The sequence below is a fragment of the Acipenser ruthenus genome, chromosome 20, assembly GCF_902713425.1.
Source record: "Acipenser ruthenus chromosome 20, fAciRut3.2 maternal haplotype, whole genome shotgun sequence".
Lineage (NCBI taxonomy): Eukaryota > Metazoa > Chordata > Actinopteri > Acipenseriformes > Acipenseridae > Acipenser > Acipenser ruthenus.
Genome location: NC_081208.1, coordinates 1,171,703 through 1,196,663, shown reverse-complemented (window position 1 = coordinate 1,196,663; position 24,961 = coordinate 1,171,703). Strand labels below are relative to the sequence as shown.

The 24,961-nt window shown below is 43.1% G+C and overlaps 1 protein-coding gene and 1 long non-coding RNA gene across 2 annotated transcripts in view; one reads left to right on the top strand and one right to left on the bottom strand.

Moving 5' to 3' along the window:
- LOC131698813 (multiple epidermal growth factor-like domains protein 6) overlaps positions 1–24,961 on the bottom strand; it is an 81,346-nt gene that overhangs the window by 42,550 nt on the left and 13,835 nt on the right. The window contains exon 4 of the mRNA XM_058993029.1: positions 22,798–22,902. Within this exon, the coding sequence (XP_058849012.1) occupies positions 22,798–22,902 (105 nt within the window). The remainder of the gene's footprint in view (positions 1–22,797; positions 22,903–24,961) is intronic.
- Positions 1,910–23,552, top strand: LOC131698814 (uncharacterized). The gene is made up of 2 exons (XR_009307838.1): positions 1,910–2,088; positions 22,082–23,552. It is a non-coding gene; the product is annotated as an uncharacterized LOC131698814 (long non-coding RNA).

Genomic DNA, 24,961 nt, shown 5'->3' with positions numbered 1-24,961 from the left:
CGTGTCTCTGTTTCTGAAAAGACTCCTAAAAGCTGCAATGGTTTTAAAAACTGGATCACCACTACAAGACGCAAGAGTAGCTGTATTAGTTCTGCTAATCCTTACGCCACCATGCAAATGTTTTGTCGCGTGGATTATTGGTTTTGGAAGAACGGTTGTACGGTATGTAAGCAATCGTTTCACATTGGTTTGAATAACTGTAGGGCTTTGTATAGGGCAGGATCAACAGCTATTAGCACAGTTTAGACCTTTGGTGAGGCTTTAATTAAAACTGCATATCAGAGCCAGACCGCAGTTTCTTTCTTTAATCTTCTAATTCATTTTGCCTAGGGTTTTGACGTTGTGCCAGCCTCGGGTTTATGGACAGTTTCTACAGTTGCGCCTTTGTAATTACAATACGTACTGTACTTTTCAAAGGCAAGTTTAAACTCATTTTGCCATCTTCAATGATAACATGAGTATAGGTTATTTTTTTAAAATGCAACATCTGGAAACACCAAAAAAAAAAAAATCATCAGAATGGCTCGGGTAGGGCCGTGTTTTAAACGGATCTCCAGTTTAGCAATCTTTGGTGCCCGTAATAGAAGGGATGCCATTGCAGTACCGTTATATATTCTGATATGCACTGTGTATCATCTGCATATTTGTGTAAGTGCATCTGCTGATGTTTCAGAACCAGCGAGTGCTGGGTTCGTGTGCAGAACACACACACACGCGCATACACCTGGTACAGTAATCAGCAGTCATGTGAAGGCTTCTGAAAAAGAAACGCTTGCAGGATTATAGGTTTATACATCGCTGAGTCTGATTAGCCCTGAGGGGAAGGGAAGCGTGCTGACCGCTTCGATTAGCGCCCCCCCCCCCCCCCCCCCCCCCCCCCCCGTATGCTCTCCTTGTGTTTTTTCCATAATAACATTGTTGTTGTTGGATTCTTAACACTTTTCCAGAGAGAATAATCCAGGTTATTGAGTATGCTGAAAATTACGTTCAGCCAAGATTGTTCCAACTTGATCACTACCGGTACCATACAAAGTGACACTGTGTTGTATACACTGCAATGAGAAACAGCTGAGAAACGGACTGCTGCTGCTGTTCCTCACTTTCACAGAGGCCACTATTGCACTCAAATAGGAGCGTATAGTGTTGAAAGGAGCATACAGCATATACTAAATGTAAGCTGTGTAGGTCAGCAACTGCATGGCTTTGATTGACACAGCCACGATAAGAAATCAATGTGTGTGTTTGTGTGTGTGTGTGTGGAATGATTTACGTCACTGCTGGGTCAAAAACTGTAGTCAATCATTTAAGATACAATAAATTACGTGTTGCAGACGTAAACGTTCACTCACAAAAAAAAAAAAGATGTCTGTAGATTGCTCGGTAAATCAGTCACAGCGGACTGCCCTTCAACCCCCGAGCCTGCAAATCACTGAGCCAACCCAACTCTAGCACCTCCACCTGTCTCTTACACAGTCACTACAAGATTTACTTCCACAAAGCTTGGCGCAGGTTGTGAAACTCTGAGGTAATAAATGGCCACGGGAGTGCCGTCAGGGCTTTCAAAGCATTCTCTGCTGAGCAGACAGCGTCGTCTAAACCATCAACAACAGGCAATTTACAATTTACAGCGCTCGATTATAATACGCTGCCCAACGTGCTCCAATGTTTTCTGGAAGGGCCTGAGATGCGATCAACCAATAGAGGATCTGCATTTTCTCCGCGGCAGTCCAATCATAAGTGAGCGGAGGCGGGTCATAAACCCTTGAAGGTATTCTCCGTTTCAGGTGATGGTCTTGGGAGTTTAACCAATGGGAAAGTAAAAGATCTGCCTGGTTTTGCAGCTGTCCAATCATTAATGAGCAGAGGCGGGACATAGATATGCTAGGTTAAGCGTGTAAGAACAGCTGTATTTCCCGCGATATTGCGTATCATAGACGCTGTTGTTGAGAATTATATTGAGAACTTCGAAGTAATATTAAGAATTGCTTTTTACATTTTTTTTTTTAAATGTCATCAGACAACGAGACGTGATCGACCACTTTGTGAAGAAAGAACGCAGAATGGATTTTGTGTACAAGAAGTATGCTGGTGAGTTACTTTTTCATTTACATTTGTTTATTCCTAAAGCTTCAAGTCGTTACACTGCGCAAATTGCACGAATCAGAGAAAACCCAACGCAATGCATCAGTCTATTCAGCTTACTCACAAAACAGCCTTGCTCTGTTTCTTTGTTGTGTTCAGAATGTTTATATAGGTTGCGGTGCGTTTTTTTTATATATCATAGCACTATACATACAAATGCAATGTTGCAAAAAAAAAAAAACATAGTAATTATATAAACTTTAGGGGTGGGGGTGTTGACTCTGCTACCCCAGTAGATTTTGACTCAGCACTCCACTGTAAATGACTTGTCACCCCAGACGCAATGCAGGAGGAATGAGAGGTCCTCCCAGGAGCACTGTAGAACAACGCTGGGAGGAGGTCCACCTGGCAATCTCCACCATTATCTCAATGCAGTCCCTGTGTACAGCATCACAGAACGGATCTCAGAACTCCCTGTCCCGTGTGCTGGTGAGCCCGGACCTTTGAAACCAAGAATGGGTCGCCTGGCAACATACACACAGGCTCCACCCAGCCTTGATTTCAGGGGTCAGACGGGCACGGTTTGGTTCACAGGGGCCAGGCAGGACCGAGCTGTACAAGGAGCAAGGCTCTGGAGTAGTGTTTAATGGACCTGACCCATGCAAGTCACAGGTTAGTGGTTACAAAAATCACTTCCCCTTTAAATGGGATTTCACATCGTTCTGTTACATTGAGAAGGGTGTATTTACATTAAAGGGAAAGTCCAATCAAGTGCCAGCCCATTTTGAGGTTGACTTCTTAAAGGGGAATGTAGAGTTTGCCACAATGAATATCACGGCATGGGTTGTTTTTCTTTCTTTCTTTCTTTCTTTCTTTCTTTCTTTCTTTCTTTCTTTCTTTCTTTCTTTCTTTCTTCCTTTCGTTGTTGTTGTTCTGCATCCTTAGCCAGCTGCTGATGTTTGGGGGTTGACCCAAATTGAGTACCCTGCTCCGACGGCCTACCCAAATAAACAGAGAAGCTTCTCATTATATTGGGCTTCCTGTCTGTTTGTTGTCATTGTCTAGAAACGGGAGCCTCTGACAGGAAGCAGGAAGTGCTGCAGGCCAGGTAGAGTCCACAGGTTGGGATTTCTGCGGCTTTTCGTTCTGAGCTTGGATGACCCTGCAGGGTCGGAAGACTCGATTCACAGGAATGCTAAAGGAGCTTTTCCCTGCAGTGTCTTTCCATAGTCTCCGTTTGTGTGCATGTTGTGTGATACACTGCCTTTACGGATTCTGCTTGGTGAGATGACAAGCCCGGCTGCATTGTGGTTAAGACGCTGGCTTGCAGCGCGCGGGGGTCGCAAGGTCGCGCCCAGCCTCCACATCGTTACATGTCCGTTAAAAACCTCCTAAACCAGTCAATTTGTACACTTGTGAAGGCTGGACTGGTCAGTGATCATAATGATTCTCCAAGTTGAGAAAAAATAATTGAAGCACTCAATTAGTTTTAGTCAGTAAACTAACAAAAAAAAGGCTTGCCTAAAGTCATGTTAGGAAATTTAAGATTCGTGCTAACCTCTGTAACATAACAATAACATTGTATTGCTACCAAACAGATGACGCAGAACAGAGCACCGCTGTTAAAGGCAATTACAAGATGTCCTGTGTGGGGTGGTTCTGTGAGCGCTCCAGACGCTACACAGAGACCCAGCCACTCCCAAACTGAATGCAAAGCTCTCCGCAGGTGCGAGGCAGATTTACCAGCTGTTGGGATGCATACCACTGTTTCTTTGTGTTAGTAATGTTTTCAGTGCCGGAGGCTGAGGTCTCAGAGTCAGCCTGGGCTACCTTTCATCCAGTTTCATTTCATGTGAAGAAGGATTGCAGACAGTGTCTCCGGTCTTGGATCCACATGCAGGTTTACACAGAGCGAGTTCCAGTCATCGATCATGCCAGATCAGAAACAAGAAGAGGTTCCAACATCTGCTTTGTAGACAAATCATTTGAATAAGTGATGTGCCGAACTGTTATTCAACCCCGCACGTTGCATGCTGTGAAACATAAACAGCAAAAATTACGGCAATTTATCTAAACCCAGCTAAATCATTTGAGTGTTTTATGCGTCCAGCTGGATTGTTGTCTGTGTAACAGGGGCGGAGGCTGGGTGCAAGCCAGCGACCTCGCACACTGCATGCAAGCATCTTAACCACTGTGCAAAAGAACCGGGCTCCTCTGCGTTCGTGGACACAGCTTTCAACCTCATCCCATCTCACCAATGGGATAGACTCCACCACAGCACCCACCCATTACATCAAGTACGAAAATGAATTGAACTTAATTAAAAGAAGAATTACAACCTGCCGTAAGCAACATGCGTAGCCGATCTGCGCTTTGTAAAAATCAGTTCACTGCATTTTGTCATTAGCACCATTTTTTTGGAAAAGGAGAAAAAAAAAACGTTAACTGTAGCAATGCCTGAATTAAACAACTCGTGGATTTAAATCAAGGGCTCTAGGGCTAGTTTTGAATTAGACTGCACTTACAAGTCTATTGGGAGCGTTTTGTCTTTCTAAAAATATTGCGCTTATGATTTGGAGTAAACGTTTTTGGTAATCTAGATCACTTGATAATGACTTCAAGGAGACCCACTGCGATCCCTGAATTCACACGGCAGGGAGGATGCATTAGAAATTCCCTGAAGCTGTTATAAAAACTGTCACGCAACACCAAAAGCCTTGTGTTCTTCCCCAGTGGTGGATTTCAAATACGTTTTATTAAAATGCACACAAAGCATATGTCCTGTAGAGACGGCCCGAGGCACAGCGGAGCTCATGCCAGCTGCAGTCACTTTGTACAGGACCCCCCCTCCTCGGTGCACCTGCAGCTGGCTTCGTGGGGTCTCTCTGGGTGTGTGCGTGAGAGAGAGAGAGAGAGCTTTGGACCCCCCCTCCAGAGAGCCACTGGGAGCAATCCAGATGTGATTACTAAGAAACATTGGAGAAGTGATCTAAACCAGAGCAGATAACCATGACCGGTAGTCCCTTGATAAATCTTACAGTCTGTATTTTAAAATACAATTATTTGTGCTTGATTCCAGCTTGACTTTTTTTAATAAATGTGAACAAGCGCGATATGAGTATTCAATCTTAAGAGACTTTTTTCTGGAAGCGATTAATGTAACAGGTCTTATTCCTCTTATTGCATTGCAAACATGTTATCATCAAAGCTCAGCCTCATTCCCCAGCTCTGATATTGCACTGATTCAAGTAGCTGCCTGTTCAAAGAATCAGCTGGAAGATCTGCCAGTGACTCCCCAGCTTCCACACCTGCATGTCCACTTCATGAGAACACCGACCAGCAGGCTTCAAGGGCTCTGAAGGAGCAGCCCACTGGGAATATTACACACGGAAACCTTAGCTGGACGTATACCTTTTATAGTGAAACTGCTATGCAGTAGGAGTCTTATTGTCATCCCTGGTGGAAGCACAGTGGTGCCTCCTTATGAAGAACATTGGTTAAGCTGAGCTGCACTGCTGAGACCCTGTCCCTGTGCTACGATGATGTACAAAGATGCCTCAGATACTCCAGTGCAGGGAGGCTTCGGAGATCCTGCCACAGAGAGATGCAGAACGGTAGTGTGGAGACCCTGCTTTGTTCTTGTGACTGGAATGGCCAGAGTGCTTTCTTATGCACACTTTGAGGTTCACAGACGGGCTCCTTCAAGCCCTGCCAGAAATGCAGCCAAGAAAAAAACAATAAACTAAATCTGACGTTGATCTTTTAATGCCTCTTTTATCTGTCTCACCCATCAGGCCAGGCTGGCGTAAATCACTGGTGCTCTGTACAGCCAACCCTCCCCCCCGCATGAAAACTTTCAATGATAAGAAAGGAGCTTCACTCGACAGCTGTGCTGTGATGTATGGAGGATTCATTAGTGTTTTCAGTCTTTTAAGCTTTTATTAGATTTTTTTTTCTATGATTAGACTATAATATATATTTCTGTACAGCTTCCGCTACCCAAAGGGTCTCGCGGTCTGTCACTGGTAAGGGTGTCCAGAGTATAAAAGCTGCTGCCAGGTTGTCTGAAAGTGGCTCTCACATCTGGGAGCCGTCATGGCTGGCTGGCTCTGGGCTGTGGTAACACTATCAAAGAGAGGGAGTCCTGGTTTAGTAATTATCAGGCTCCCAAAAAGAGTCTCGTGAAGCTGGCCTGGACCACGGTGCCACAGCTGCCACTGCACTTCAACAAAACAGACCAGGGAAAGATGACAGACCGCAGCACGGAAACGCTCACAAATGTTCCTTGGCAATGGCTTGGTATGCTAACGACGACTGACTGTGATTGGCTGAAGAGTTCTAAAGGCCCGGGGGCTAACGGATGTGATTGGCTGACTGTGATCAGGGGCAAGTCCATTCCAACTCAAAGCAGCCCCTGAGGCTGTAGTTGAGTTACAGATTGGGACTTGTGTTTCCCCACTATTGTGAAAGCCTGCATCTATTGTAGAAGTCGAAAGGTGCGGGTTTCTTAAATAGTCTCCCTTTTGGTTCTCTTTTACAATTGTTGATCTTTAGACTTTATCACATGAAGCTCAGCCGCATGGAGAAAATACAGTTCCACTTGTCTGAACAACATTTGGCCTCTAGAGGGAGTCAGACTCTACAATCAGTGCCATAATGCCCCTGATACCAAAAACCTCTTGACAAGTGTAGCCAATGAAAGTAGCATGGATCGTGTGAGTCTATAGCCACATCACATTAGCTGTGACATCACTTTAAAAACACATGCAGATCAAGCACCCTGACACTGCAACATGGATTTTATATGATATTTTAAAGTCGGGACACTTGGAAATCCCCTTCATTCATGATGGGCAGCTATGTAGTTAAACTGCGATGGCACTGTAGTGCATTTGTAGGAACACTTTGATAAGCCGAGGTATCTGAGTGCAAAGGAGCTGCCGGCCGGCCTTGGCATTCGTTCAGCCGGAATTCTTCATGATCCCATGGGATAAACAGTCCTGGAATGGGATCTGGAATGTGCGCGGGGAATTCTGACAGCAATGCAGATGATAGAACACATCCTGTCCCCACTGACCTTCCAGTGCAACCAGAAACACTTGCAACATACAAATGTTAATTTGTACACAATAAACTGCGAATTATCAGTATTATTGAGATGTTACTATATGCAAAAAATGCCCCTTTAGGAACAATATCGACATTCTCTTTAAATAACAATACGGTGCAATTACAATACTGCGCCACCAGGTGACACTACGCTCCCTACCTAAATCTGGTATCGCTAACCACACTGAACACATGGACTAATTAAACTGCAGGACTCTGAACACATTTCTAATCCTAACCCTAACTCTAAACCTAACCCTTTTCTGATACAATTGTGTCCTTACATGTGTCATGCAGAAAAATTTACCCATTAAGTACATTGTAACTATGCATAATAACATTGTAATTATGTGTAAGTACACGTGTCTTTACGAAGTAACTACTATGTAAATACACAGTATTTAGAGACACTTCATGGAAAGTGTTAGCCACTGTATTGGTTCAAGAACGTTAACGATCTCCTCATACGACCAGCAGTTTAGTAAAATCTACAGTGCTAAAAGCCAGCAGGACTATGCTGCTGCTTTCAATGCAGTACGATGGCGTTCGAGCGAAGAGATTGCATTCCTAAACAACACCCTGCACCGCTCGTACAAGCATAACTGTGAGAGCCTTGCCCTTTGATAAGAGCTAATGTGATCGCTCCCGTGTGGTTCACATGAGGTGGCACAGTGGGTGGATGGCAACAGGACTCGCTTTTGTGCCTTGTGTAAATATAACTCTAGCCAGAATCCCCGATAGCATCAGAGGGTCGGAGGGAGAGGGCGAGTGCATTAGGCAGTAATGAAGTCCGTGCAGCGATTCGAACCCCCCTCGTTTCTATGTGGGTGTGCTTTTTGTTGGGGTTGTTTTTTTTTGTATCCCAAACAAGCTGAGCTAATTGTGCCCAGTGAAAGCTAGTCCCCTCTCATTCCCTGGTAATGAAATCAATCAACGGCTACTGTGTTAGCCTTGGCACGGAGTTCTGAAGCCCTGGAAAAGGATCTCAGACTAGAAGAAAAGAAATGGAATCTGAAAGGCAATAGAAACAGTGTGTGCACAGATGGGCTTCTGGGAACTAAAAGCCATCTAAAAGGATCTGAGAGGAGACAGAAACACTGGACCACAGATATGTAGTATATATATTTTTTCATTTGCACAAAACAAAACAAAAACCTCACTCCTTCCTTAGCGAATACCGGACACCAAGCACATATACTTTCATAAGCATTAAACACTGTACCTTTCCATAAGGTTCCCACACAGCTCTCTTCTCAGGCCTTAGCCTTCACACAGACGGCCCCACCATGTGCTGCCCTGCTTATATACCTGCCTAAATTATTATCATATATCCCCTTCAGTCACTGTGTGCACAGTTGCATCATGTTAAGTTTCCTACACAAAGGAAAACACAAGAGCAATCAGAGGATGTCAGCAGGTCTTGTGTCTGGCTACAGAAACCAGAACGAATATTTCTCTCTGCTGTGTCTCTCTGTGTGATCCTGTCTGTCTCTTGTGCAGCGCTGCCCATTGCAAGCCAGGCTTCAGCTTGTCACAGAGTAACAGAGGCAAGGATCTGTTGATACTCTGCAACAACAGGCCATGGCGCTGGCATGATAAAGTTCAGCTCCTCGGTACTCCACACTCCCACGCTGACTCCGAGCAGAGCATGTTTTCTTAATGGGAGAGAGCGACGGCATAAAAATCTTTCTGGAACTTGTGATGAGATCCTCTGGGAGAGGAGAGGCAGCGGATGCTTTTCCATCTCTGAACCCTGTGTGCAATTCCCAGGCGTCGCATTCCTGCAGCGTAGCCCGCTCTTATAAAGAACACAACAGGCATGTGTTACACTGTGCTCCGTCTCGAATTTATCGAGGAATCTGAGTTCAGGAGACTGAAGTTTGTAGCTATGAGGCTCTGGGGGGACGTTTGCTATGATTTAGCTCTTAAGTATTTTTTTTTTGTACTTTTTATCACGGAAATTCTCCTTCTATTCAGTACTCCTCATGATTTAGTGCAGCTGCTCATGCAGGCGATAAACACGGGCAGCCCCCACCTTGTCAGGCCCCTTGTTCCACCCATGCTGTTAATTATTAAATTGAACCAGTTAACTACCCAATTGTTTATAATTATACCTATTAAACCTGCGGTGGTACAGCCCACCAGGACTGGAATTGCCTATCCCTATGGACACTAGAACATGCTTGTTCCATGTTTTATATTTTGCCAATAATACATGATCAAAATGTCCATTATACAAAGCAGCATCTAATAGAAGTCACTATCTACTTATAACTAAAGTGTACTGAACTTCAGTTGCTGGTATGTTATTATTGCTGGTATGCTAGCATTATTATTATTATTATTATTATTATTATTATTATTATTATTATTATTATTATTATTATTATTATCATTGCTACCACAGATCATGAGTTAAGGCTGTAGTTGTGTTAGGGGTGTTTTTCCCATCTGCATATACAGTATAAGCTTCAGATTTTCTTTGGATAGAGTTTGAGTGACACAACATTCCCAATTCGACCCTGAATTTTTCATTTCCTCTAAGAGAACGGCCCGCGTGTGAAGCAAATCTCCGAGGAGAGAGAGCGAGAGACGAGGCATGTAAACCCTGTAAACCCTCAAACTTTCCTAAAGATGACCTCGGATGCACCCGCCTTAACCATCGGCTCTTTTTATCTGTTGTTTTTGTTCTGCCTGCTCTTTGATTTTCATCACAAACCTAAATCTCAACCTCCTCCCCTATCTTCAGCATGTTCCCCTGCCTGAGGCTCACAGCTCCAGCTCCAGCCCTTGTGGGTTCTGCCCTGTACTGTATGTGTGAGAATGGACAGGAGTTTCCATTTCCCACGGCAGTTAAAGACAGCCTCCGAGTCACTCCAGGAAGGAACTGGAACATCTTTCTGTAAGCATCCCCTGCCCAGAGCAGACAGACGTCACTCATCAGTTGTCCCTGGCCCCTGTGTGTGTGTGTACCTGCGCCCAGCTTTCCTGCAGCTGCACCAGCACCTCGCAGGATGGGGGCGAGTTCTCACAGTGTCAGCGTTATAAACTTCACAGACACCAGGGTCATTTATTATAGGAAACACTCACTCATTTCCTATGGGAGCAACTTTTACTTATCCTTGTAACTGCAGGTACCCTATACAGTAAAAAAAATATATATCATTCAAAGGTTTTTACCATGACACCTCCATCACAGGCAAACAGCAATACCTTAAAAGGGGATGTGTGATTTCAGGGTTCGAACGGCTGCCTACGTCAGTTTTGAACTTCAATGTTAACATCTGTTTAACTGTGTCTGCGCAACATCACTGGTTTTTGTAATCATCGCTCTTGTTATTATGTTTCTCTTAATATTTGCCGACTCCTTCTCCAGTCGAAAGATACACTATGTGTGTCCTGGGGTCCAGCCAAGCGAGAGAGAGAGAGAGAGAGAGGGAGAGAGAGAGAGAGAGAGAGAGAGAGAGAGAGAGAGATGCCTCCTATCCGCACAGCACTCCGGTGTACCTGCAAATGTGATTGACCATTGTCATTAGCCCAGATCAAACGTTATGAGAGCATGCTGCACGCTAGCTCAGTGCCTGACTTTGCGGACTGCAGATAATTACAGGAACGGGTCACGTTATCCTTGCTGTACGGCATAGAAAAACTCAAAAGCACTGACCTGCAGTAAATGCAATTTGAGATCACTTGACGATCACTAAGTGTGCTTTTAGTGCCCCTTAAACAACAGTACAGCACTCTACTGATCCAATAACGGACACAGAACTAGACTCTCAGACCTCTTTCATGTGTTTTTGACTGAGAGCAGAACAAAGAAGACTATTTGGGGTCTCTTGAAGTGGTGCATACTGATCATTATGAAAGTGCAGTGGGAAAAAAGAAAAGACATGGTAATTAGAACAAAAAGATTAGAGGAAAAGAAGAAGAAAATGTGCAGAGGGAGGAAGAAAAAGGCACCCCCTTCAAAAGCTAGAATTAAAAGCAACAACTGTTTGTCTTTACTGTAATGAGTAAGCAGTCAGAGGGAGAGCAGGCTTAATTGGAGTCTGCCAAGTAGCAGCAGGAAGAGAAAGCCTGTCATCACGTTCTGACCGTCGCTTTTAGACTGAAGTTCACCCGAAAACGTCTTAAGAAGTTACTCGGCGAAGGGTCTAGGGGATATGCAAGATACCCCTACAGGCGCATCTGTAACCTGTTGAAGAAACAGGGTTTGTACTGTATCGCAGAAACATTTTAATGAAATGCGAGCACAGCCGTTTATTATTAATGGGTATTAGGTGTGAATGCCACCCTTTATAATGAGGATGTTTCCAAACAGTAAAGAACAGGCACTAGGGCTAACCCTTCCAGCTGTAGGCTGCAGACAAACACACACCACAAAACAGCTGGAATCACAACACTGATGAAGACAAAAAGTAGAACTGACTTTATTTATTCTAGCTTTAGAGAATTCTAAGATCCGATGCGTATGATGTGTTAGTAACGTTAAACTGTTTTTACTGTAACCCTTTACAGCACCTGGGCGGGATTGAAATATAATTAGGTACTTAGAAACACATGTCATTTTTCCTATTGACTTTCAATCATAAATTCATGTTGAATTATGTTTGTTCATGTGAACAGCCTTCTAACATATCCCCACTATGCATTTTAAAAGACATATCACTATCAAAGAAACAGTCTCACACTTGTAATAAATTTGTGCTTCAGGGAAAGCTAACATGACATCAGTGCCTCTAACAGATCTATTACTCAAAAACAAAGAGCCTGGTGACCCGTCCCATTTTGTAATATTCTTCAAAAGAAAGATCTCCCCATCCCCGGGCTAACCAGACCACCTGATGCAGAATACTATTCTTCTCACAGCCCGAGGATTAGATTTGGACCCTTGACCCTGGCCGGGGTCGGCACCTCTGTGTTTACAGTCTGCACATGACTGATCCGATTCAGTGATCTATTACACACTGCAACCAACCCAGACTCAATCCTTTACCAGCCGGGACCCAGATGAAGCAGACCCGTGAGCGACGTGCACACATGTGTTGCCTCGGAGCCAGAAGGGGTTAGGAAGTGTAGTTTTTTTTTTTTTTTTTTTTTTGCTCGTTCCTGATTTAGTGGAGCTTTATCTCAACACCGCAGAGAGATAAAAAAAAAAAAGGTATTTTTCAAAAATAACTTTCCAAACCAAACTCCAAAGCACTAGTACTCCAAACTAGTCGGTCCAGAGATTTGCATTTTGTAGTTGTCATTTGTTTTTTTTTTGAGTGAAGGCTTTAATGACCCGCTCCTCATCCCTGGCCTGTACGGGCCTGACTACCAGCTTGAGGCGTTACCAGAGAGGACCGAAGATGAATGCAAGAGGCGGATCTGAATCCTGTACTGCACAGAACACTGCGCTCAGTGTGTGAGCATTCCTGTGTGGTGTCAGCCTTCTGCCTTCCTGAGGGGGGTACTGTACAATGCATTTTAAAGAACAGGGTTTATTTTAGCCTTTAACTCCTGGTCATGCTGATAAAAAAAAAGCATTCCTCCCTCTCCCCTCTAAAGAAGGTTTCTGTTGGAAATCATTAAAGAGTTAAATGTGTGTCCATGTTTAGGTGTGTGTGTGTGTGTGTGTGTGTGTTTGGGTTTGCTGTACTGTGCATGCTTGTCTATCTAAGTCTGTGTCTCTGCTATGAGTCTGTGTGTAAGTAGACCAGGAGCAGCACAGTAAGAACATACAGATGTATCTCTGCTGTCAAATCTGTTTGTATTCTCTGTGATGGGAGTCTGGTTGCCATATTGAGCTGTCCCAAGTGGGTGATTTGTGCTGCAGACAAAGCCAGGTAATTTCCTGGGAAGCAGGTATCTGTGCTGTCAGACTGTGGGCCAGTCCTGCATGCAGACTGATTTATCACTGCAGCTTTCTCAACTGGTCTTTGTGATGTCATCGGCTTCTCTCTGATCTGCCCTCCTAGCTCTGCAATATAATTGGACACCACTGGGAGGTGGGATTTCAAACACCTGAAATGTGAAAGCAAATACCTTCTTTCTTTCTTTCTTTTTTTCTTCGCGTTTAGATACTTAGGAGTGTTATTTAGAAGGGACGATGCTGTAAGAAATTGGAGTAACTGGTTTGAATTTGGCGAACCCTATACTTAAGATCCATGCCCCACACATTAAAACATTGTGTCTGGAAACTATTAAAAAATACTGTTTTTTTTAACCCCTTCACCTCTGGATCAGTCTATAACAATACTTCCCAACACTGGTCCATCTAAAACCTCCTTAACTACAGACGTGGTTAAAGAAGACATTACATTTAGCAGCCATGCAATGGTGTGTAAAAGACAACACGCGTTCCAGCGATCTGCTCTTTGATCCTATACACACACCGTGACAGACAAACGCCTCTCCAAAGGAGTTCTGTCAAAGCACTCCTCCCACCCAAGGGTCCTGTGGCTGTAGCCTAATACAGGACTCTATTATCCAACAAGTAACCACCGCTTTCAGCCGGGACCCTGCAGTGCAACTAAAAGACTCAGCATGGCAGGAACCCAATCAATAGCCTTGAATTAGCCAACATCTAGGGAACAGAGAACTAAGCACAGTGCATGCCACTGGGAAATATATTTTATTATCTTAGTTTGCTATGGCAAACCACTGTTAGTAGGGGTGGTGAAGCTGTGTTGTTGTATTCAGATTTCACGCTTCAGCGTTTGAAGTTTCCGGATGACTTTACCAGCACCAGCAACATATCAGACTGTTTGCTCACTGAAGAGTTTTTTATTATTTTTTTACGATTGATGTTATGGATGAAGTGTGTCATTCCGAATGATGATCTGCTCTTCAAATCTAATACACCAAGAAAATAAAGCAGGTAGATTCCCCCACCAGGGCTTCAGAGCCTCCCGATTGTAATCACACTCCATGGAACCAAAGACTTCCCCAGCTTTGCTACTGTAGACAGCGACCCGTAATTAAATCAGATAAGAAGGGATAATCCTGTATAATCCACAGCTGAAAGCGTTGTTATCGCGGAGGGGGACAGAGTCATTGCTTAGACTGGGTTTAAGTTTCGGGCTGCCTTCGGTTGAATGAGCCCTTCTTTGTTTTCACAGACTTGTCATTTTATTTTCTTAATCTGCAAGTGGCTTTTAAAAACCCAGTTATCAGTTATGAAATAGGCACGAGGCGAGGCGGGAAGCCCCAGTCTAAATGGACGTCTGGGTTAGTCTAAACATACGAGAACGAACCTGTGTCAAGATGGCAGTGTGGCATCTAAACCTGCTACCGGATGAAGCAGCTTCACCTTGTGACTATGACATATGAGACCATGACCCCACCAATGATAGCCAAAGTCAGTCATTGAGCTTGAGCCAATAAGAAATTGCTAACCGGGTTCAGAGAACCTCCTTTGTATACATATAAAAACACCCTCTAAGTTGGACTGAAATAGACAAGAAAAGATGTCCTATCAATTCTCTTAAATAACGCGCTGTAAATAAATAGCATGTCCCAGGCAAGTTCCATTTTCTGTTCCGTCTACCATCTTTCAACTTCTTTAGCAGCATTCAATGTAATGCAGCAGGAACATTTAGGAAAGAAAGAACCCATGCCCAATACTGTTTAGTCACAAAACAATGAAAGGCAGCTTCTGTTTCTCTTTGCTTACACAGCTTTCTATTCTTCTCCGTCTCTCTCGGGCTCCAACACCTGAATCCTGCTGCCTTCGTGCCTCACATTGCTGGCTAAGAAGTGTGTTTCTGCTCCCTCTTTTAAAGGAAGAGAGTTTTTATTTTTGGCTCCAGACACTCTGAACTGTCAAACGCAGCATTTCTCCCTTCAAATTAAAAACCAGGAGGATGGCGGGCTTCACAGTACTGTATTGTTCTTTCTGTCTGTGGACGGCAGCTATTTATGCAATAACTATCGTGAGAGAATGAATGGGAGTGCAGGATTTGACATCTTTTTTTTTTTATCTGGAAAAGTTGGAAGGTATAAAATTGACAGAAAAAGATCCATCTGTACCTAATGAAAGGACATTGCTTATATAAATCGCAAATCTGCACACTTTTTACAATAATACCAAACCCAGTACCAATAGAATGCAGTAATGATCAGGGACCAGGTCCAGGTAATTTCTAATGTGGCTCTTATGTCAGTATATTGCAGTGAAGTCTTGTATTATCCGTTTGATTTTAGCTGCTGGTGGCAACGTTTCTATGCCAGTTGCTTTGAATTTAGTTCAGATCTCAGACCATGGAAATACCCTGTGCTGTTTCTGTAATTTATTTTCAGTAATGCGATTTTCCTCTGGTTGTATTTATTTGAATTCATCACACGAGGATTGTTATGAAAGGTGATCTGAAATTGTTTGGATTACAATTCTTATAAAAAGCGTTGCTAATCAGCACAGCCGAGTCAGCCAAAATCCAAAACGATATAGGTGTTCTTTTACAGCTGCTTTAAAAAAATAATAAACAGAATGCTTCTTTCCACACCCTGAGGTGCAGTTATCCGCAGTTGTTTAAAACAAATTAGGTGCTTTTCCGTTTCCCTGCTCCAACGATGGCAAGCGAGCCACAGTATCCTTTACAGTCCAGAGAGTGTGCCAAGATATCCCAGGCGTGGTGCCGCCAACACTGAGGGAGTCCCGTACCCTGTCATCACATCAGAGGATAATGGGGATAAAAAGTGCGCCGCTACGTTACTTAACAGGCCTTCAGCGCTCCTGCACTGTGTGTCATGTCATTGCATCTGCAGTCTGAGCTGAGGCTGAAAATCTCAGAAGGAAGGGCTGAGTCGTTTGTATAAACGGCATCATGTAAGTCTCAAAGTGATTGATTGGAAAGTTCATAATAATAATAATAATAATAATAATAATAATAATAATAATAATAATAATAATAATAGCCAGCAGTGGCTCTATGCAAAAGCCCAGTTTGCATGGAGTGTGATAGTCGTGGTTTAGTAGCCCGAGCCCCCTGTGAAATCCCCATGTTTTTTTGCGAGACTCTGTGATTTACATGCCGTAACTAAGAGCTTTCTGATTTCTGTGAAATCTTTCATCTGTTCAAACAGTTTTGTAATCTTCTGCTGTTAGACGCTGTTACTGACAGAACTGGCTGAGCAGCAGACATCATACTGTAAACACTTCCACTGATCGATGAGATGATGGCCTTCAGAAAAAGAAAAAAAAAAAACCCAGCAAAGCACACGAGGCTGCAGGGGGCGCTGTTCAGTAACCCTGTGCATTCCAGCTTCAATGAAGACACGCTGGCGCTAGAAGGTCATGACCAGAAGCAAGCCCCTGTTTAGTTGAGTCTTCAGTGATTTTCTGACAAGCAGATGCCCCTATGTATGGCTGCTAGGTGTCAACGAAAGATGAAATCAGAGCTTTGCATTTTCCTTTAGCTGCTTCCAATGCTTTTTAGACTCTTAGGGGAAACAGATATACAAGGAGGGCTATCAATGTGCTTAAGGGCAAGTCTATTAAAGGGTACATCACAAAATGGAAAGACAGAAAAAGCAGAAACTTCATCGACATACACACAGGGCCCTTTTCATCTGCTTGGAAGGTTTCGCTAAGGTCTGTTTTTCCAGGATGCCCCTTTTTTTCAGCTGTTTTAGGATATTTAAGTTTTTCTGATTTTTTTCAAACCACCTTTTAACCTTCAAACATTCTTTACAAGCCTCCTCAGTTAAAGTTTTGTGACTATGGCCTCATTAAAAATTAACTAGGGGACCGTTAATTCAACTGCAGACGAGAGATAACACAGGCCCCCATCTACAACCCCAGATTGTAATTCTTTTTTTTTTCAAGCTGGGCAATAGTTTATCTCACGTTGGGAATGTGCAGTTCTCTGCAGTGTGGACATGTCGTGATGTTGCACAGAGATCTACAATCCCATTAGCTGAAGCTGCTAACCTCACTGGAATGCACAGGACCTCGTTCCACGAAGCATTCCTGGCTGAACTGCAGGGAAAAGCAGACCTACTTTCTAAAATAATCTTCTGCGTTAAGCAATAAAAAAAATAAAACATTATGTACTCCGGTCCGGCGGTGCTCGCTTGTCATTTTCCCATCGCGTGTTTCAGTGATTAGATAAAATGGAAATCGAGGTTATTGGTCATAATATTTTAAACAAAATGGTAGAATGATTGATGGTTAATAATCAAAACAGACGCGATTCCAGGACATTTTTTAAATAAAACACGGAGATATTATTTCAAAAAAAGCATTACCATACCCTTTTAAAAGATGCCTGTGGTTTAGAGGTTTATGAAATTTGAAGATATTAAACAAATCGTGCTATGTACAGCTGTGTGCCGTGCCAATTGTCTGACCGGTATTTGAAGACGGTGGAACCGCAAGGACAACACACACACACAAAAAAAAAAAAAAAAAAGCAGACCGCATTCTTGACAAACTGCCGCTGCTCTCCCACACACAGCACACAGCTTTATTTCTTCATTTATAATTTGCATTTGTGTTTTTTTTCCCATCACTTTCCCTCTCAGACCTACACTGTTATCCACTCAGAATCCGAAGAGAGTGCTTTTTGTGATTCAATTTACAGCCTGCGAATTAAATAACGCTTTCAGATTTTTTCACAGCATGGGTACACATTTAGTTACAGTTGTGCCTTTTCAAGATGGGGTCTCATCTTATTATTATTTGTTTATTTAGTAGACGCTTTTATCCAAGGCGACTTACAGAGACTAGGGTGTGTGAACTATGCATCAGCTGCAGAGTCACTTACAATTACATCTCACCCGAAAGGCGGAGCACGAGGAGGTTAAGTGACTTGCTGAGGGTCACACAATGAGTCAGTGGCTGAGGTGGGATTTGAACCGGGGACCTTCTGGTTACAAGCCCTTTTCTTTAACCACTGGACCACACAGCCTCCAAGAAAGTGCGCTCATTTAGGGCACGTTCTGGTTTTAAATACTATGCATAGTGTCTATACCCGCTACAGAGATTATATATATAGAGTTGTTTTGTTTGTTGTTGTAGGACCTTCTACAGAGACTAAGCAATAAAACAGTGACCCTTCATCTATTCAGTGTCACATTAGCGTTGTCTAAACGACTACCTCGCTCAGATTAGCAGGAAGAGGGTGTCATTATATTGTCGTCAGGACAATGGAGTGGACTGGAAATGCAAATGAAGGCCTTTCGAAACGAGATAACACCGAACAAAAGATACCCCCGGGGGCACCAGAGACCACCGCGGCCCCGCACTAAAACAACAATAAAAGATCTTCTTGCAAGCTGACGGGACCCCAGGCATTGCCTCGGACATTGTGCTTCTGTTAATATAAGATAGGGAATTTCATTTTGAGATATGTACCGCATGGTGACTTGCATCTAAACGCTCATTTATTAACATATTTATCTGTACTGCGATAATTCATATCTTTCAATCTATTCGTATGAATCGTATTGTAATTAATTGCTCTGACGTGTGGCTTTATATATTATTTTATCCTTGATGCCCAGATGAAATCAGCCACAATCTGAAAGAAACATCCATTGTCCTTTATTATTCAGATGTAGCTGTCTAGACAGTCAGGCAGTTTGGTTCACGTCTTCGAGGTAACAGAAGGAAAAGGAGGTCATTTTTAAAAATGTTCCCGTGAAGCAAAAACAGGAAACCGCGTCCTGTTTACTGAAATGATTTAATGCAAAAGCCATCAAAGAGCCAGTGGCAGGAAAGACAGAACACTTGAGGCAGGGCTCGGAGAGAAGAGCAGACAGAGAACTGGCCTATACGTGCGTACATGGGGGGGGTCGGTCTGTAAAACAGTAATTAAAAAGCGTTGTCCTTATTCAAACAGTAAGACAGCAATGTCAGGCCACTGTAAAACCGGTAGTTCATGGGAAAATTATTTAAAAAATGTAGCTGATGCATTTGTATTGAAAAAGAGTTACACTGGTAACCTGCCAGTTACCATGCCTACTACAGTACTGGGGCTCTTCCCTATGGGAACCACTGTATTAATAGATATGTTGTAAAGTAGTATGTAACTAGATAAAGATGGGGCATCGAACCCTTTTTAAGGTTTATGAATCATGCAAAATATATGTTTTAGTAAAGGGGAAAACTGAAACTGAATTTGTGGATGAACAAAAAATGCATTATATTTTATAAAAGAGGTTCTGTTTTGATTACTGTTCGAGTCTAAACACAATTGACTCAAATTTGAATCAAGTTTAGGCAATGTTGGTTTTAACAATTCTTTTTCCGAATACTTTTTGATTGCACAGTTGCACAATGCAAAGAGAAATCACTGTTACAGTTTCTGCTGAGGAATGTTATCAAAGACTGTTGGGCTTTAACAAAACAACGGAAACTTAAATAAATCATGATACGAATGCGTATGATAAATCAAGCTCATGCCTGCAATAATCGCCTACAGATTTATTTACAGATGCATAGTTTCCGTTGAATATTCTTGCTGGACCTGTCAGTGCAGTTTCCATCATTTCTTAAAGACTGCAGGGGGCTAAAACAGTTTAGCTTTAGCTCAAGCACAAAATCCTCATTTATAAAATCATATCTTTTGAATTAATTATCAGTAAATCGCAGTGAAGACCGTATCAAGCTATGACAGCCGTAACATTTTAAATACGTAAAGATGGGGATTCTGACATATCTTATAAACTTACCTTAAAGTTAGATTAATGGGTCTTGCCAATCCAATATTGAAGATAAGAGTTACTAAGAGTTCAAGTCATTTGACCTCCAGGTCACAAACACTGAAGCCTGCAGCTCCATGGGGGAATAGAGACAAAAGAGCTAGGCTAATCAAGGTATAATACGGGCTCAGATAGACAGTCTATACAGATAGAAATCCATCTTGCTGTCCTCATCCCCCTCATGATCAGAGCACAGCCTCACAAGATCAGCTGTTCCACATGGGAACAATACTGGGACTGACAACCACGTCGTAAAACCACAAAAACTAACTTAACCAATAGCTTCCCCCCTTCCCATCCCATGCAGTTAAACAGATACTGCATTGCAGGTCATTGGGCAAGCAAGGGACCATTTAAAAGAGCATTGTGATGTCTGACCTGTGAACAAGGCAGGGTTCTTTACCACCAGGGGGCTGGTCATCATTGATGTCTTCAGGACAAGAGGGATCCTTGATTTGGCATTAGGATTTATATGACTCAAGCCTAAGAGGCATGGAGACGGGGTCAAGTTAGCAACCCATTGATTGTAAATCATGTAATAAGAAACACAACAGGCTGTACAGCATTGAGTTGAAATAGTGATGTATTATTTCCAGGTGTGAATGGTATGTGATGTCTTGGAATGACAATGAATCATTTACTAGTTGTACGTTCGGTTGCTGTTGTTCTACAAGGTTTTATAGCACCGCCACACAAGTAGTGTCTGTCTGCCGAGCTCAGCAGGACAGCGGGAAAATCCAAGACTGAACGTAAAAACTAGCAAGCAAAACTAATTGGTCAAGAATGGGGTCGTCCAACGGAATGGCTAGGGGAGGATTCTACAGTTAGATCGTTCACTGCCAGCCCCTCCGCCCCCTCCACCCACCTCACTGCTATTTATAACGCTGGCAAATCCAGGACTGGGAACTTTGCTGCTACTGCAGGGTGCCACTGCGTTATCCGATTTGGAACGGTAGTCATCGGAGAGTTACTGGCAATCCCAGATTTGACACTACGCCTCAACGCCAAAGTTGTTGTGCCACTTCCACCCTCACCGCCTGCTAGCAAAACCCCCCTAATACCTCGCCTCTAACGCAGTGCTGTGGAGATGTTGCAAACCCTTAAAAACATAATACCTTAACTGTAAAACACTACAGCAGTCAGGTTTCAGACAGGATGCAGTGGGTTTAAAAAGGGGACCCGGAGTGGAAATGGAAACAGATGATCGCTGATACAGCAGAGCGCCAGTATCGGAAATAGAACACTCCAGAGGTAAAGGGATTAACCTGCCACGCTGCTCCCAGCTTGCCCAGAACACTGTGCTCCATTGTCCTGCTCCCTACGTGCTGTGCTGTTGACCCAAGCCTGCTGAGCTACAGGAGACCCAGGCCAGTCCACCCCAGACAAGCAGCTGACCTCTCCCAGCTAGGACATGCAACACATGGCCCTGCAAGACATGAGAAGGGCTCAGCCTGCTTGAATTCGGTCCTGCTTTCTAAAATCAATGGGCTCTACTCCCAAAGCTATAATCCCTATATCTTTACAGAAAGACTAAGAAAACAAATTATACTGAAAAATGCATTAGAATGGACACAGATATAGTGTTATATATTGGTCTACTGGTCTGTTTTTGTATGTGTGTGTGGAGTGATTTTTCGCTAAACTACTAGCTAAAAAAAGTTAACTGGATTGGCAGCAAGGCGCTTGTCAAACTCTTACAGTCCTGAATGCATTCGTTTTTAAACACACAAAGATGTTTTAACAGTTTCAAGTAACTTGAACCAATTATAAGCGTATTACAGGAGGTGCTGGAGGGCTTGTATCGCTAGGAAGGGGGATTCGTGGTAGAAATAGCGTCCTTGCAGATGTCAGTTCCTCATTTCAGGGCCCACACCCACATGTTGTACAGATCTGTTCATGTTTGGGGCAACCCGCTAAAGAGGTAACACAACAGAGGAGCAACATGCTTGGGTGGTATTACTTTACTGATGACATTTCTGAGTTGTTATCAGCTATGCAATGGAGATGGATGCACTTTGTAAACTGAAACGGCCAATCCAGAGAAAGACAGGCAGTAGAATGGCTAGCGCACTAAACCAAGCCAGAAAAAATACCGAGATAAAAGTAATGAAAGAAATGGCTTTTTCTTTCACCGTGGGAGATGGAAACAACTTTTTATACCTTAGAAATAAAATATTACTGTGTTGTTTTGTTTTTTTTCCAGCAGTGACCCTCAGCATCTAACGGAGGCAACGATTAATGATCAAAGCCAGAAGCATGCAATCCAGAGACTGACGTCTTACCACGACTGCTGAAGGAACACTGTTCCATTGTCTTGACCCGCCCTGCAGCCTCGGTGCAGAGACCCCTCCTTACGGATCAGACTGACTCCGCTGGGGCCCGCTTGCCTGCTGCCCGCAGTATTAACAAGAAGTGAACCTGGGTCTGCTTTGTTTGCCCCGGCGCTCATCAGCCCCTTTCGCAGGGGAGCACAAATCAGCACGCCGAAATCTTGAGCACACGGAATTCAGCAATAAAACTAAGCAACGTGTTTAGCAGCAGCCCCTGATTCTTAATGGGACACTCTTTAATGTCATCTACATTTCCAGCAGGGGTCTGCTGATACTCGTATTCATCGGCAGGTATTAAATAAATCCATTCATTAATGTGTTGCACCGTTACAGCTGAGCATCAATCAATGGCAATTAACTTCTGCACTGAGTGTTTAAAAAGCCGATTGGAAGCACATTTTTCTCTCATCCGGTACTAGGGCTTACATATGGAACCATGGAAGGCTCTGCAAACAGTCTCTGAATCAAACTGTGCGATCTGTATATTGGAGGCAGGATTAAGGATGCTGACCAATTGTGGTTAAACCCCATTGCTGGATGCCACTGATTTTCAAGGTTTTCAGATACATTACAGCAGCTCTGTACTCACCGTATTGGCAGCTGGGCCCGTCGAAGCCGGCTGGACAGTCACACAGCTGGGTCGATCCTTCCACACACTGACCCCCATTGAAGCAGACCCCTGAACTGCAGACAGCTGCACAGGATGGAAGAGGAACACTCAGAGTGAGATCATAGGGTCAAACTACCCAGTGCTACCTGCTTGTGTGATCAGAGTCCCCCATGATAGGAAGCAGGGTAGGGAATTGAAAATGATGACACAGCTTTCCTCCATTAACCAGTAGCATATAAAGCTACATCCACATGTCCGCTTTTGGAGCTGCCTCTTGGTTTAATTAATATTTAGCTTCATCCAACCGCTGCATTAACACAGAATAAAATAAATAACAATCTAAAGTAAAAGGAGACAGAACTATATGTCTGACTTTGGATCCAGATAGTGACTGTACAGTCTGCCTAGTTTTACCCCTGGAGTTTGAAACATACTAATTTATTTTCTTCTGAGCAGAGATGCTGACAGCAAGCAAGGCTAATCCAGATTAAACACATCACTAGACATGAAAGAGACATCCTAATGGATGGAGCATGCTGCCTCACAGCCGCTGGGCTCACATTACATATTGTTATTATTATGATTATTATTAATAGGAGAAAGGCAGCAGGTATGATTAATGTTATATGGAAAAAGAAGTGCTTCTAAAAAGAAACAAAAAAGATAATGTTACTGAACTATTGAGAAACCACTTATTTGAGCTTGTTAGTCCTTTCTCAACATTCGGTTAATAATATACCTGTCAAGCAATCTCCACTCGCCTTATCAATCGCAAGATTACTTTAGCACAGCCAGGATCAAATCCCCTTTCTTATCCTTTTCAAGTGGCAATATTAGGTAAGATTAGCGGAAGAAGCAGAATGGATTGGGGTGTGACTGATGCTCCACTCTGCTGTCCAAATGCAGTCATTGTGAATGAGATTTTGAATGACTGAACGCAGTAAGAACTAGGGAAGACCGGAGGACTCAGTTCTGACCGTTTTGCGTTGTTTGCCGGTTTAAAATCATTGTCATCGATCTGTTTACTGCAACAATATTGTCAGTCATTATTTAGGGATGCAATTTTTTTCCCATTATTATTATTATTTATTTCTTAGCAGACACCCTTATCCAGGGCGACTTACAATTGTTACAAGATATCACATTATTTTTTACATACAATTACCCATTTATACAGTTGGGTTTGTACTGGAGCAATCTAGGTTAAGTACCTTGCTCAAGGGTACAGCAGCAGTGTCCCTCCACCTGGGATTGAACCCACGACCCTCCGGTCAAGAGTCCAGAGCCCCTAACCACTACTCCACACTGCTGCCCATTAAACTGATCTTAAAGAGTGAGTAGCGGGGTTCCAAAAAATATAGCAGTACACGTTCCCACGTGTTGCTACAACTGTTTAAATAACGCACCTGTATTTTCTTTTCATTGTTAACACCCTGACAACTTTTTACACTTATAACTTTAAAGTCTGTTTCAAAGCTCTTTTCATAATGGCCGCTCTAGTGCACTGCGGTTTGAGATCTGTCCTTTAAATCACTGCAGGAAGATTTAAAATAAAAGCATAACAACGTGCTCTGGCTTTTCTGTATCGTAACACATCATGGATCGTGATTGCTGTGTTACCTGTTTGACAATGTGGGCCATTTTGAAAAGAGCTTTGAAATAGACTTTAAAGTTCTAAGTGTAAAAAGTTGTCAGGATGTTAACAATGAAAAGAAAAATGAATGTTACTTAAACAGTTGTAGCAACACGTGGGGATGTGTAGCGCTAGATTTTTCAGAACCTCGCTACTTACTCTTTAAGAAAACAGAAATCACATTTGCTACAGAACAGTGAATGACAGTACGAGACAGAGTTGCTCAGTGGTGAATATTTAGGAAGCATGAAGGCTGAAGGTTTGATTTATAATGCACTGGTTTAAATGAAGCATTACAAATACCAGCGGTGAAAAACTCAGCACTTATACGCTAATAATTCTGCATGATAATACAACTGAATAGGTAGAAAATGAGAAAAGCAAGGTGCACATGGTTACCCTGCGGGCCAATTCTGTCTACATTGCACCTGTGGGGTTTTCTGACAACAGAAAATACGCCACATAATTCTTCAGTCATCCATTAGTATAAACGGCGCTTGTCAGAACTAT